The 15912-nt window shown below is 49.3% G+C and overlaps 1 protein-coding gene across 1 annotated transcript; it reads right to left on the reverse strand.

Annotated features, from left to right (window-relative positions):
• Positions 1 to 8159: 8159 nt before the first annotated feature.
• RABGGTA (Rab geranylgeranyltransferase subunit alpha) lies at positions 8160 to 15642 on the reverse strand (the record flags this gene model as incomplete). Its single annotated transcript, XM_087714266.1, is given in 6 exon segments — positions 8160 to 8379; positions 8498 to 8585; positions 10150 to 10263; positions 11540 to 11656; positions 13352 to 13440; positions 15554 to 15642. Coding segments are annotated over 6 exon segments (646 nt in total), but the record flags the coding sequence as incomplete, so codon positions are not given.
• Positions 15643 to 15912: the final 270 nt, after the last annotated feature.

Raw genomic sequence — 15912 nt, forward strand, 5'->3', positions numbered from 1 at the left:
GCGGATTCATTTAACAACTGTGTGAGTCATTTAACCACCGCAATGATTCACTTAACAACGGTGGTAAAAGAAAGTCATAAAACGGGGCAAAACTCGCTTCCCCCATTTCTCCCTTAGCCACATGTATTTGTGGCTCAATTGTTGTTAACTCTACGTGCATTGAAGCGAAATGGGGACAGCGGATTCATTTAACAACCGTGTGAGTCATTTAATCACCACAATGATTCACTTAACAACGGTGGTAGAAGAAAGTCGTAAAATGGGGCAAAACTCGCTTCCCCCATTTCTCCCTTAGCCATATATATTTGAGGCTCAATTGTTGTTAATTGTACGTACACTGAAGCAAAACAGGGAAGGCGGTTTTGCTTAACGACTGTGTTAGTCATTTAACCACTGCAACAATTCACTTAACAACAGTGGTAGAAAAAAGTCGTAAAACGGGGCAAAACTCACTTCGCCAATACACTGAAGCGAGACGGGAAAAGCCGGATCCGCTTAACAACCGCGTGACTTGTTTAACAACTGCAGCGGACGGCTTGGCTGAGCGGTGGATATTGGGGGCTCCGTTGGGCGTCGTAAATCGAGGACTGCCTCTAAAAGAATTGGTCACGGGTTATTTTGAGAGATCTGTCAACGGAGACATTCGGTCCGTGAGTTCATTCGGCCTTGAAACCCAGGCGTCTTTCGATAAGAGGACGCAGAAGTGACGGGTCCCACCGACAGCTCCCGTCACAAATCAGCTTCTGACACATATCCCAGCCCTCTGCGCAACAGCTTCCTGGCACACAACACATCCTGGCGCAGCAGAGGTGGCATAAGACGGGTGCGTGAACCTTAGCACATACAATCTTCTGAATCACAACTTCCACCCAAACATGAAGCAACGCATATATTTTAAAAAAGAAAAACACAATTTCCGCTCCGTGGAGAAATAACCACAAAAGGGATGTTCGAAGCAGATTTCCTGAAGCAGGAACGAGAGGGTGGGGTGGGGAGTGCGGGAAGTTGGCCGGAAGGGGTGCCAGAGTGCAAAAAGGGACCTCGGAGGTCTTCTAGTCCAACCCCCTGCTCGAGCACGAGATTCTGTGCCATTTTGGACAAACGGGTGTCCGATCCCTTCTTTAAAAAAAAAGAATAGCTTTAGTGATGGAGCAGCCACCATTTCTGGTGGCAGGCAGTTCCGCTGGTTAATGGTCCTTACGGTTAGGGAAATTGCCCTTAATTCCACGTTGCTTCTCTCCTTGATTAGTTTCCACCCGTTGCTTCTTGTCCTGCCTTCAGCGGATTTGGAGAAGAGCTTGACTCCCTCTTCTTGGTGGCGGCCCCTGAAATATTGGAACACGGCTATCATGTCGGTTCCACCACAAAACCGCGGTAGACAAAAGCGCGGTTGACGAAAGCACGTATGTGACGTCATCACAGCGCGACGAAAAAGATCGAAAAATGTAAAAATAAAGCGAAAACCTTACCCTAACCCCCCCAAGCCTAACCCTAAACCTAACCCTAAACCTAACCCTTAACCTAACCCTAACCCTAACCCTAACCCTTAACCTAACGAAAAACCTAACGCTAACCCTTAACCTAACGCTAAACGTAACGCTAACGCTCTAACCCTAATCCTTAACCTAACCCTAACCCTAACCCTAACCCTAACCCTAACCCTAACCCTAACCCTAACCCTAACCCTAACCCTAACCCTAACCCTAACCCTAACCCTAACCCTTACCTTTATGTGAATCGGCTTGCTGTAATTTAATTTTTATTTCAATTTTTCGATCTTTTTCGTCGCGCTGTGATGACGTCACATACGCGCTTTCGTCGACCGTGCTTTTGTGGAACGCGGTTTTGACGGGTCACGATCATGTCACCCCTGGTCCTTCCCTTTGTTAGACTACTAGAATAACAAAGGCCTTTGTTATTCTAGTAGTGGAGAAGGGCGGCATACAAATAATAAAATTCAATTCAATTCAACAGGGCCGGAAGGGGCCTCAGAGGTCTTCTAGTCCAGCCCCTTCAAGTCAGAGAACCCTATACCATTTCAGACAAATCCAACATCCTCTTAAAAGCCTCCCATGAGGGCGCACATTCACAATTTCTGGTGGTAAATTGTTCGGACAGCCAGGCAATTTCTCCTTAATTCCCGGTCCCTTCTCTCCTGGATTAATTTCCATCCATTGCTTTTGGGTCCCGCTTTCAGGACCTGAAGATGGGGAGATGGACACCACTCTTCTTGGGGGGCAGCCCCTCAAATAATGGAAGACTGCTATCATGCCATCCCTAAGTCCTTCTCTTTGTTCGGCTAGCAGAATAACAGAGCTGGGAGGGCCTTTGGAGGTCTTCTAGTCCATCCCCCCCCTCAAGTAGGAGATTCTATATACCATTTCAGACTAATGTCCAATCTCTTCTTAAAAAGTAGTAGCAGGAGAAGGAGGAGGAGGAAGAGGAGGAGGAGGAGGAATAACAACAGAATAAAAGAGATGGAAGGGACCTTAGAGGTCTTCTAGTCCAGCCCCTTGCTCAAGTAGGAGACACTACATCGTGCCAGAAAAACAGTTGCCTAATCTGTCCTTCAAAACGTTCAGGGATGAACATACCCACAACCCTTGTCCAATCTCTTCTTAAAAGCCTCCAGAGATGAAGCCCCCACAACTTCTGGTGGCCAGTAGTTCCACTGATTCATTGTTCAAACTGTCAGAAAGTTTCTCCTCAGTTCTAAGTTGTTTCTCTCCTTGATTAGTTTCCACCCATTGCTTCTTGTTCTGCCCTCAGGTGCCTTGGAGAATAGTTTGACTCCCTCTTCTTTGGGGCAACCCCTGAGATATTGGAAGGCTGCTATCATGTCTCCCCTAGTCCTTCTCTTCATCAAACTAGACATCCCCAGTTCCTGCAACCGTTCTTCCTATGTTTTAGTCTCCAGTCCCCTAATCCTCTTTCTTGCTCTTCTCTGCACTCTTTCTAGAGTCTCCACATCTTTTCCACATCGTGGTGACCAAAACTGAATGCCGTATTCTACGTGTGGCCTTCCCAAGGCTTTGTAAAGTGGTATTAACACTTTAGTGATGAATGATGAAAGTTGACGAACAATGTGAGATATGTTATTATGTTATGATGTGTTATGTTACCGCTTGTTATTCTATGCAGTAGATTAAGGGAATTCTAATGAATATTGAACAGTAAGGATTGCCATTTATAGACAATTAAGGGAAATTAATTCAAGGTATAGAAAAACGGAGAGAGAACATGAAATATGCTTATAATGGGAAACTATTGAGATTTAAAGACAGAATCACAAATTGGGGGCGTGTAAGGATGTATAATTATACAAATATAATGACGAGAATAGCTGGGAATTGTAACCAGGTCTACATCCTTGGGCTGGGGGGGGGGGCGTGGGGGGTTTAAAAGCAAAAAAAAAAAAGACTATATATGTCTACTTTTTTGTTCTATTTTTTTTAAAAAGGAGGAGGAAGATATATGTTAAAATTAAATATGTCTATTGACACCATCAACATAAAATGGAGCTGAAATACATCAAGTAAATGAGATGAAGAGTGGGAAGGAGAGGAGAGAAGTAAGGGAAGAAGAGAGGGATAGGAGAGAGGGCAGGGGCGGGGAGAGGAGGAGAGAAAGGAGGAGTGGAAAGGGGAGAGAGGAGGAGGAGGAGAGAGGAAGGGGAAGTAGAGAAGAGAAGGATGACAGAGGGAAGAAAGGAGGTAGGGAGGGGGAGGAGAGAGGGAGAAGAAAGTGATGGATAAGGTACAAATAGGGTGTATGGAGAGCAGAAGAGCCAATAATTGTTTTTGGGAGTTGATGGTGAGATGAATTGATGTAAACATTTAATAATAACAGTACAATGTTGGCTATGTGTTCTGACCCCCTCCTCCGTCTAGTAACAAATGCCGAGACAAGCTTAACTGGAATGTACTTTAATAGCAAGAAACCAAAACCTCGGTGGCTGAAAGCCAAGCAGAACAAACAGATAAGGACCTTGGCAGCAACTCAGACAAACCTTGGCAGCAATCCAGCCTTCCAAGCTAGTTACAAAAGTTCTCCAACTTTTAGCCAATGCGTTGACTTCTGCAAGAGGGACATCCCTAACTCACCTTGGGGGTATGTGTTCTGTTAAGATACAGCCTGTTGTGCCTTCAAATGGCTTCTACCGTACTGCCGTAAAATGGCTCCTACTGTACAGCGTAGTGGAATTGCCATGGTAATGGCTTCACAGTACTCCACAAGGGGGATCCCTCTGTTAAGGGGGAAAATCCAACATTAGAAATTATATTTGGTCTGGACATTTTCTCTCTATAAATAAATACCCCGGGAACGCCAGGTTATCAGCTAGCATATAAATAAAACAACTTGACAAGACAACAAAAACATTGCCAGGGTTGGCCACCCCCTGATTTAGAACAAGAAAAGGCAAATCAAAAGGTTTCATGACTTCTGGCTATAAATTGTTTAGGGGGATTAAGCCGTGTTCCCGTTTTTTCCCTCACAGGCCCACACATGTTTTCCCCAAATTAATCTCTTGCTCTGCAGTATTAACGGATGGCTTTGTATCCGTACGAGTGTGTACTTGTGCGCAACACTAAGGGGCCCGTGATAATCTATCTATTAAAAAATGTCGGTGTGTTCCAGCATAACCCTGGAACGCCTCGAGCATTTTCAACCAAACTTGGTACACAGATGACTTACTCTCTGGAAACAAATACTGTAGGGGGTAAGACACCCCTAATGCCCCTCAGTGTGTGTGTGTTCTGTTAAGATACAGCCTGTTGTGCCTTCAAATGACTTCTACCGTACTGCCGTAAAATGGCTTCTATTGTACAGCGCAGAGGAGTTGCCATGGTAACGGTTTCACAGTACTCCACAAGGGGGCTCCCTCGGGTAAGAGGGAAAATCCAACATTCGAAATTACGTTCGGTCGGGACATTTCCCCCCTCTATAAATAAATATCCTTATCGGCTCATACATAATTCACATTTTCTATGGGAGAAAATGGTGAAGGCTATTTACGACTGCGATGAAGAGGAAACCCTTGATTGGATTGCGCCTGTGTCAGGGTTCCAAGTAATAGATCTGTAGCAAGTTGTGCCTTATGGTTGTTAAAGTCACGACGGTCACAAAGCGAATCACCGTGACTGATCTGATTTTACGATCTTTTGGCAGCTGTTAAGCAAACACCACGATCCTCAAGCAAAGGCCGCGGTCGTTAAGCGAAAGAATTGAGCGTCACCATTCGGTTTTGCAGAAAACCGTTGAAAGAAGTGTTGGTTTTCAGCCAAAAGATTGGAAAACGCGGTCCGATGTCCGGGGATACCGAACGCCTAAATGCAGGCATGTGACTGCGGTGGAGACGGGGCAGCCGTCGTAACTTCAGAAGCGGGCTGAAGTATGAGCCAGGCGTGTGCAACTGCAGCCGAAAAAGCGAATACAATGTGAGGTTGTGTAAACAGAAGCGTAGAATCAAAATCGGGTGAAACATTAGTACCGCTTTGTAAAGCCTTAGTAAGGCCGTACCTGGAATCCTGCAACTAATTTTGGTCCCCTCACTACAAAAAAGATGTTGAGACTTTGGAAAAAGTGCAGAGAAGAGCAACTCAGACGATTAAAGGCCTGGAGATTAAAACCTGTTCTGATCCTCCTTGTCCCACTTCAACACACACTCCGAGCCAAAGATAAGTTACGGCATTTAATTAACAGACAGACAGGTCCTTGGCAGCAAATCGGCACAGATAAGCCTTGGCAGCAATCCAGCACAGATAAGGCTTGGCAGCAATCCAGCCTGCCAAGATCACAATAATGTTCTCCGACATTAGTTCCCGCGTTGACTTCTGCAAGAGGGCCGTGTGCACAAGCAGTCCTTTTTATAGTCTGGAGAGGAGCCTAATGGCCACCAGCTGAGTGCAATTACCTCCTGTAACTGCGCAACTGTTCCTGACGCCTATTAGCTCTTCGGTGCCGGGCATCCAGAAACAACTCACTGCTGACCTCAGGCTCACACTCCTTTGTCTCCTCCCCACTGGTCCAAGGCTCAGGCGCCTCCCGGTGGCCAACCAGCCTCTCTGCGTCCTGCTCGGAGTCGGAACCCTGTCCAGGGTCCTCCACATCCTCCAGAGCCGACTCAGAGGGCCCCTCGCTGTCGGAGTCTGGTGGCAGCTCCAACGGCTCCTGCTGGGCCACAAAAAAAACTTATGACGATCGGTTGAAGGATTTGGGTTTGGCAAGTCTAGAGAAAAGGAGGACTAGGGGGGACATGATAGCAGCTTTCAAATATTTGAGGGGCTGCCACAAAGAAGAAGGGGTCAATTTATTCTCCAAAGCACTAGAAGGCAGGAGAAGCAATGGATGGAAACTAATCAAGGAGAGAAGCAATCTGCAATTAAGCAGCAACTTCCTAACAGGGAGGGCTGTTAACCTGTGGAACAGCTTGCCACCAGAAGTTGCGGGCACTCCAACTTCTGGATGTTTTCAAGAAGAGACTGGACAGCCGTTTTGTCTCAAATGGTATCCGGTCTCCTGCTTGAGCAGGGGGCTGGACTAGAAGACCTCCAAGGTCCCATCCAGCTCTATTCGGATTGATTGAAATACCCCCTGGGAAGGGGTGTCGCAACTTTGAACTGTGGTTAAGGGACTAGTCGTAATGCCCAGGAGATGGTGAGTTCTAGTCCTGCCTGAGGCGCAAAAGCCAGCTGGGTGACTTTGGGCCAATCACCAGGAGACGGTGAGTTCTAGTCCTGCCTTAGGCACAAAACCTAGCATGGTAACTTTGAGGCAATCCCCAGGAGACTGGGAGTTCTAGTCCTGCCTTAAGCATGAAAGCTAACTGGATGGCTTTGGGCCAATCACCAGAAGACTGGGAGTTCTAGTCCTGCCTTAAGCATCAAAGCTAACTGGATGGCTTTGGGCCAATCACCAGGAGATGGTGAGTTCTAGTCCTGCCTTAAGCACGAAAGCTAACTGGATGGCTTTGGGCCAATCCCCAGGAGACGGTGAGTTCTAGTCCTGCCTTAAGCATGAAAGCTAACTGGATGGCTTTGGGCCAATCACCAGGAGACTGGGAGTTCTAGTCCTGCCTTAGGCACGAAGAATAACTGGATGCCTTTGGGCCAATCACCAGGAGACTGGGAGTTCTAGTCCTGCCTTAAGCACGAAAGCTAACTGGATGGCTTTGGGCCAATCACCAGGAGACGGTGAGTTCTAGTCCTGCCTTAAGCACGAAAGCTAACTTGATGGCTTTGGGCCACTCACCAGGAGATGGTGAGTTCTAGTCCTGCCTTAAGCATGAAAGCTAACTGGATGGCTTTGGGCCAATCACCAGGAGACTGGGAGTTGTAGTCCTGCCTTAGGCACGAAAGCTAACTGGATGGCTCTGGGCCAATCACCAGGAGACGGTGAATTCTAGGTAGTAATTCCAGTGGTAATTGGCACACTGGGTGCTATTCCAAAAGCACTGGAATTTCATTTAAAACAGTTAAAAATTGACAAAATCACCATCAGTCAAATGCAAAAAGCTGCACTGCTTGGATCTGCACGCATAAAAGAGCCGAGGTGGCGCAGTGGTTAGGGTGCAGTACTGCAGGCCACTTCAGCTGACTGTTATCTGCAGTTCAGCGGTTCTAATCTCACCGGCTCAAGGTTGACTCAGCCTTCCATCCTTCCGAGGTGGGTGAAATGAGGACCCGGATTTTTGGGGGCGATATGCTGACTCTGTAAACCGCTTAGAGAGGGCTGAAAGTGGCGCAGTGGTTAAAAAGCAGCACTGCAGGCTACTGCTAGATCAGCAGGTCAGCGGTTCAAATCTCACCGGCTCAGGGTTGACTCAGCCTTCCATCCTTCCGAGGTGGGTAAAATGAGGACCCAGATTGTTGGGGGCAATATGCTGACTCTCTGTAAACCGCTTAGAGAGACCTGAAAGGCCTATGAAGCGGTATATAAGTCTACTGCTATTGCTATTGAAAGCCCTATGAAGCGGTATATAAGTCTAACTGCTATTGCTATTGCTATTGCATATTACGAAAATACGTTACAACGTTCTAGGCCCCTGGTGGGGCCCGACTAGTAATCAATGCCAAATCCGGCGAAACAACTGGCTGCTGTGATACAATTGTATAACAACAACAAAGACAGAATGCAAATAAATAAATAAACACAGCAAAAAGGCTGATTGGGATGTTTTTAATTGGCAATAAATTAAGGGTCCCTGGCGCTGTCCCCCCCTCCCAGTAAATCAAGTGAGGATAGTGGTGACGTTGGGGAGCAGCGTGGCCAACTCCGATTGGATGCCGGGGGTTTGACACAGGGGGTTTCCTTGCAGGCTGAGCTGAGCCAAGGCGGGGAAGGCGGCCAGGCTGCGGAGGGCGGAGGCTCGCTGGATGCCTGAGAGACGCAAAACGAGTTAAGGAGAGGCTTTGCTCAGTGATATCCCGAAACCCCCTCCCCGTCAATCTCCCCAGCCCCCCTTTAACACTGGCCTCATCCCGCCTTGCAAGGATACGGTTGTTACGGAGAGAGAGTTCCTCCAGAGAAGGCAGAGGGGGCAGCCCTTCGAGGCTCTCGATCTGGTTGTCGTCGGCCTCCATCACCTGGGGAGAAAAAAGCGGAGAATCGGAGCTATGGGGAGTCCTTGGCTTACGACCACTGTGTTGGGGCCTACCACAGGGTCGGACAGTGAGGAGGTTGGGGAGGAACATGGGCCAGTCCTGGAGTCTGGGGAAGGCTCTGACGAGGGCTCTAACGAGAGCTCTGTGTCGGAGGCAGAGACAAGGCCAAGGCCGTCTGGCAGTTCTCAGCTGCCTTCGGAGTCGGACATCAGTGAGGCAGAAGAACAGCTGGAGCCTGTTCCCAGTGTGCGCATGCGCCGAATGGCCAGATGAAGGGAACAGCAGATGGAACAAGTGTCGACTTGGGAGTAAGGCCACAGGTGGACGATGAATGGCGTCTCCCAAAGGAAATAAAAGAGGGAGCGAAAGAGGAGTGGAATTTGAAGGAGACAATTTGCTTGTTCATTTGTTTCCAGAGTGTGAAGATCTGTCTGTGAATCTCAGAGACTCTGTGCCCCGTGGGGGTGGGGGTGGCCAGCTTGACAGCACTCATTGGGCATGATCGACTGGGTGGGGGTGGCCAGCTTGACGGCACTCAATGGGCATGGCTGACTGGGTGAAGGGTGGCCAGCTTGACGGCACTCATTGGGCATGAAAAACTGGGTGGGGGTGGCCAGCTTAATGGCACTCATTGGGCATGGCTGACTGGGTGGGGGTGGCCAGCTTAATGGCACTCATTGGGCATGGCTGACTGGGTGGGGGGTGGCTAGCTTGATGGCACTCGGGTATGGCTGACTGGGTGGGGGTGGCCAGCTTGACGGCACTCATTGGGCATGGCTGACTGAGTAGTGGTGGCCAGTTTAATGGCAATTGTTGGGTATGGCTGACTGGGTGGGTATGGTTGACTGGGTGGGTGTGGCTAGCTTAACTGCACTCGTTGGGCATGGCTGACTGGGTGGGGGTGGCCAGCTTGAGGGCACTCGTTGGGCATGGCCGAGTGGGTGAAGGTGGCCAGCCTGACAGCACTCATTGGGCATGGCTGACTGGGTGGGGGGTGGCCAGCTTGATGGCACTCGGGCATGGCTGACTGGGTGGGCGTGGCCAGCTTGAGGGCACTCATTGGGCATGGCTGACTGGGTAATGGTGGCCAGTTTAATGGCAATCGTTGGGTATGGCTGACTGGGTGGGTGTGGCTGACTGGATGGGTGTGGCTAGCTTAACGGCACTCGTTGGGCATGGCTGACTGGGTGGGCATGGCCAGCTTGACAGCACTCACTGGCTGTGGCCGACATTGTGGGTGTGGCTGTGGATAAACATGGCCAGCTTGATGGCACTCCCCAACTGCTGACCCGATGTTTTTTCTTTGCATTGGGCAGACTGGGCCAAAGCCACGTGGGCCACTCCCTTCCATTTTCCGCGGGCAGGATACGGCCCGCGGGCCTTGTGTTTGAAACCCCTGCCCTAAATGAACACTTTTATCCTGAGGAGACCCTGTGCTCAGCCCAGAAAGCAAAGCAGTGGCTGATGGTTCCAGGACTGTTGTGGGGAGGAGAAGCGGAGCTCCGAAAGAGGGTGAGGGGAGTGGGTGGGTGTGGAGTGGACTTACCTCAAGGCAGCGCATCATGGCCACTGTGGAGGGGAAGGCAGAGAGGAGGTTATCAGAGAGATTCAGGTGTGTGACCAGCAACAGGTGTTCCAGGTGGCAGAGGCTGGTCAGGCCCTAATGAAAGCAAAAAAATTGAAATAAAATCAGAATTTGTTACTGTTATTTTAACCGTTGACATTCCTGTCCGAATGTTTACCTGACTTTTATAGGCGGGTAAACCTACTCAGCTGCCAATCACGGCTTCTTTCAGTCTCCTGCCTTCGTTTAAATAATTTTTAATATCGCTATTTTTAAGGTTAACATTTAATATTTTTAATTTCACACGCCCGTCCGATTCTCTATTTTTTTCCCAATCCTCCTTCGCTCTTGAATGCAGGCAGTCCTCGACTTACAACGGTCCGTTTAGCCGCCACTCAAAGTTGCCGCGGCACCGAAAAATGCGGCTTATGACCGTTGTTCACAGTTGCCACCTTATAGCGCCCTAAGGTTCCCGCAATCAAAATTTCAGATGCTCAGTTCATATTTATGACGGCCGTTTGTAGTTACGACGGTATGAAAAAAGTGACTTATGACCATTTCCCACACTTACGACCATCGCAGCACCCCCACGGTCACGCAATCAAAATTTGGACGCTTACCAACTGATTCATATTTATGACGGTCGCCATGTCCCCGGGGGGTGGGGGGTGGGGGGTGGTGTCAGGCGATCCCGTTTTGCGACCTTCGGACGAGCAAAGTCAACGGGGGAAGCCGGATTCGTTTAACAACGGGTGTTGCTCGCTTTACAACTGCGGCGACTGGCTTAACGGCATGTGGCAAGAAATTGGGGGCGAAATGAGGCAGATGGACTTCCCACCCGCCTCGCTTAGCATCGGAAATGTTGGGCTGCGTCGCGGACGTATGCCGAGGACTACCTGTATTGCACGAGGCTGAGGTTCCCAGCATTGCAATCGACATGAGATTTGCACCCAGCACCAGTGACTGCTTTTAACTTGGGGGGGGGGGGGATGGTGTAGAAATGTCAGACAAGGATGTAGGGTCTCTCGCTTGGCTGGGGGGTTGGACTAGATGACCTACAAGGTCCCTTCCGAACCTGTTAATCTACATTTACAAAAAAGCATCGGGAAATCAATACGCAGTGACGTAGGAGGAGGCCAATGACGCCTCCAAAGCCTTCTCTTTCTCTTTCCACCATTACGAGGTTTTTCACGAAGACAAAGTGCGAAGAGAGACCCCCCTCCCTCTGGTTTTGGTGTCCCAAGAATTAACCAGGTGGTCACATTCCTCGGCATTATCCCGAGGATGCTCTCTGGAAAGTCACAGATCTGCCCACCTGCGGAGACCCTCCACCCACCCACCCCCATTTCCTGCCCCCCTTCTCCCCAGCTACCTTGTGGGCGAGATCCACCACCCTCGAATCGGCGTACTCCATCTTCAGGACGCTGTTCTCAATCAGGAACTTGCTCCGGAGGTCGTTGAGGTACGAGGATCGCATGGGATCTGCAGCCTGACGAAGGGAAGACGGAGGTGAGCATGAGAACATCGTTGGCTGGGTTATCAACAAGATTGACATGTGAACGCATCCAGGTGGATCATTTTAGTGGAAAAAGGTACAGCAGGCGTTGTCATCCTTGGCTGCTTTTTAAGAGCGGATGGGCTTCAAGTCCCAGAATTCCTCCGCCACTGTGCTTTAAAATGGGTGGACTTCAACTCCCAGAATTCTGCAGCCAGTATGCTTTTAAGATGAGGGGGTGGACTTCAACTCCCAGAATTCCCTAGCCGCTGTGGTTGAACATGAATGGACTTCAACTCCCAGAATTCCCTAGCCGCTGTGGTTGAACATGAGTGGACTTCAACTCCCAGAATTCCCCAGCCAGCATGCTTTTAAGATGAGGGGGTGGACTTCAACTCCCAGAATTCCCTAGCCAGCATACTTGTAAAATGGGTGGACTTCAACTCCCAGAATTCCACCGCCAGCATGCTTTTAAGATGAGGGGGTGGACTTCAACTCCCAGAATTCCCTAGCTGCTGTGGTTGAACATGAATGGACTTCAACTCCCAGAATTCCCTAGCCGCTGTGGTTGAACATGAATGGACTTCAACTCCCAGAATTCCCTAGCCGCTGTGGTTGAACATGAGTGGACTTCAACTCCCAGAATTCCACCGCCAGCATGCTTTTAAGATGAGGGGGTGGACTTCAACTCCCAGAATTCCCTAGCCAGCATACTTGTAAAATGGGTGGACTTCAACTCCCAGAATTCCACCGCCAGCATGCTTTTAAGATGAGGGGATGGACTTCAACTCCCAGAATTCCCTAGCTGCTGTGGTTGAAAATGGATGGACTTCAATTCCCAGAATTCCCCGGCCATCATGCTTTTAGGATGAGGGCGTGGACTTCAACTCCCTGAATTCCCTAGGTGCTGTGGTTGGAAATGGATGGACTTCAACTCCCAGAATTCCACAGCCAGCATGCTTTTAAGATGAGGGGGTGGACTTCATCTCCCAGAATTCCCCAGCCACTGTGGTTGAAAATGGATAGACTTCAACTCCCAGAATTCCCGAGCCAGTTTGATTTAAGATGGGCGAACTTCCACTCTAAGGAATTCCTTGGAGGACTCTCCCTTCACTTTGCTGAAATCAAGATATATTATGTTTACCGCATTCCCACCCTCTATTAAGAAAGTTACCCTATCAAAAAAAAAATGTCGATAAGGGGTGGTTTGTTCTTTATCCGTGCTGAATTCTGGTAAATCCTTGCTGGCAGGGGAATTCTGGGAGTTGAAGCCCACCCCTCTTAAAGTGGTCAGATAACAACACGGAGGACGCAAAACCTCGCGAAAGAGAGATCTCAGATCTTTTCAACTTATGGCCTGAGTGCCACAGGGGGCACGCAGAGGCCCTCGCTGCAGGCATGCCAGCCGTCGTCCCAGCGCAGCTCCATTACGCATGTGCACGCACCATCTAAAGAAAAGTAGGATAGCTCTCTGCACATGCTCAGGGGTGCTGTTGTCCCCAGAAGGCATCCTGCCAAGATAGGGTTGGGACTGAGTGGATTATTTGTGGGTTTTTCCCCCCCAGTCTGACCCTCTTGGGGTGCAGCGACCCAAATCCCTAGCTGTTTAGGTGAAACGTTGCATGCTACATTCGCAGTATTAGCTTCCGATTAAAGTGCGAGTCACACCGGACTCTCTCCGAGACTGACCTTCAAAGCAGAGAAGTAGCGGAGGGTCTCCTGCTCGTAAACCAAGGGATCCAAAGCCCTCATGAGGAGAATGATGGTTAGGAGACACCCTGAGGAGGGAAAAAAAGGGCAGATTCAGGTTTAATCAAGCCTATTGTGGTCCGCCAGTGGCCTGTGGAGCTGGCAGCAGAGTCGGACAGTGAAGAGGTTGGAGAGGAACGTGGGCCAGTCCTGGAGTCTGGGAAAGGCTCCGACGAGGGCTCTGTGTCGGAGGCAGAGAGGGGGTTAGGGCCCTCTGGGACTTATGTGCTGCCTCCGGAGCCTGACATCAGCGAGGCAGAGGAACAGGGGAAACCTGTTCCCAGTGCGCGCATGCGCAGAGCTGGCAGGAGGCAAGAACAGTTAAGACGAAAGGGGCGACTCGGGAGTACGGCTTGGAGATGATTGGCCCCTCCCATAAGACATAAAAGAGGATCAAACGGACGTGAGCTTTTGCAAGAAGCAACTTGGTTCGTTTTGGTCGGCTTTAAACTCTGAAGCTCCGTTTTGACTCTGTGCTCCGTTTGGCCTTGCAAAACTAATTGGCAATTAGGCAGCGTTTCGAGGGAGAGAAAGGTGGGTGCTTATCAGCCTTCTCCCGAAAGACTTTGGCAGACTTCTGTCGGACTCTTCACAAACTGTTTGGGACTCATTATGGGCTGTGAATGAATATACTGTATTTTTCGGACTATAAGACACACTTTTTTGTCTCCCCAAATGGGGTGAAAATGTCTGTGCGTCTTATAAACCAAATATTGCCAAAGCCCCGCCCATCCGCCAGCCATTTTTTGGCCTCTGCATGCCTTATTTTCGGGCCTTTTTTCGGCCTTTTTTTGCTCTGTTTTCAAGCCTTTTTTGCCCCATTTTCAGGCCTTTTTTCAGCCTATTTTCAGGCCTTTTTCCAGCCCGTTTTCAGGCCTTTTTTCAGCCCATTTTCAGACTTTTTTTCAGCCCATTTTCAGGCCTTTTCAGCCCATTTTCAGATTTTCCAGCCCGTTTTCAGGCCTTTTTTCAGCCCGTTTTCAGGCCTTTTTTCAGCCCGTTTTCAGGCCTTTTTTCAGCCCATTTTCAGGCCTTTTTGGTCTGTTTTCAGGCCTTTTTTTCAGCCCATTTATGGGGCTTTTTTCAGATCATGATTCTGGGAAAAAGGGGCTGAAAAAAGCCTCAAAAATGGGCTGAAAAAAAATCCCAAAATGGGCCCCAAAGCCTCAAAAATGGGTATGAAAAAGGGCCAAAAAAAAAAAGGCACTCAAAAACGGCTGAAAATGTGGTGCGCGGAGGCCAAAAACCTTTTGTTGTTATTTCCCTCTTCTAAATTTAGGTGCGTCTTATAGTCAGGTGCGTCTTATAATCTGAAAAATACGGTAATTCCCAGCCGTTGAAATAAAAAGAGGGTTTGGGGGCTTAGCACGTGATTTTTACTGCCTCGGGAAACCACAAATTCATTGGCGAAAACTTCCTTTATTCTGCATATTTTTCTGGATGAAAAAGAGCTGTAGGAAGCGTTAAAATAACTTTGTTGTCCGCCCGGCCTAATTGGGTCGTTGAGGTCCCGCTAAAAATCATAAAAGATTCCCGTTACGTTTAATCTTTCCCTCGATCGTCTGTTTATAGGTCTGTTTACGACGGCCTTTGGGAACAGAATTTCCATTGCTAAGGAAAGGAAGGCAGCCTGACGTTTCAACCTTTTTTTGGCCTCGTGAATCCCGGAAGTCGTTCAGTAAATCGTCCGGTCGTTAAGCGAACCGGCTCCCCCCCCCCCGATTTTGTTTTGTCGGAAACCGCCTGGGAAAGTCACGAATGGGGGGGGGGGGGCTCAGGTGACTCCGGGATGCTGCCGTCGTCACAAATAACGCACCCGGATTTTAATGGTGAGGCCGTGTGAAGGCTGTGTGAAGGTTTTAAGTGTGAGGACCGGTTGTGAGTCGTTTTGAACTGCGCTGCTGTAACTCTGAATGGCTGTAAGTCGGGGAGTGCCTGTATCTTTCAAGTTGCTAGTCCTGAAGAAGGTTCTTAAAACTGGAGGTCCCCGGGGAAGCTCTTGAGAACCTCTAGAGGGGCTACAGGCTGTCAGGACAGTCTTAAGGACTAGTAACTTGGGAAAAAAAGATTTGAGGCTGCTACTGAGGACTCTTCCGGGGATCGGCCCGAGTTGCGTGGGAGCGAAGGAGATCCGGAACCTACACTTGTTCTCTGGCTCCAAGGCTTGAAGCTCCTTGCAGGATTCGAGTTCCGACTGCAGCACTGTGGACTTCTCAATGGAGAGCTCGCACCTGGGACCGGAAGAGGAAGAGGAGGAGGAGGAGGCCAGGAAGGGAGCCAAAGCAAGGTTTTTGGCCACAGGGAAGGAAGGAAGGAAGGAGAGAGAGAGAGAGAGGGAGAGAGAGAAGGAAAGGAGGGAGAGAGAAAGGAAGGAAAGGAAGAAGGAAAGATGGGAAGGAAAGGAGGGAGGAAGAAGGAGGAGATGGGAATGAGAGGGAGGGAGGGAGGGAGGAAAAAAGGAAGGGAAGATGGGAAGGAAAGAGGGAGGAAGAAAAATGGAG

The sequence above is a fragment of the Thamnophis sirtalis genome, unplaced genomic scaffold, assembly GCF_051295495.1.
Source record: "Thamnophis sirtalis isolate CommonGarterSnake01/CBP01778 unplaced genomic scaffold, rThaSir2_p1.2 scaffold_4, whole genome shotgun sequence".
NCBI classification, from domain to species: domain Eukaryota; kingdom Metazoa; phylum Chordata; class Lepidosauria; order Squamata; family Natricidae; genus Thamnophis; species Thamnophis sirtalis.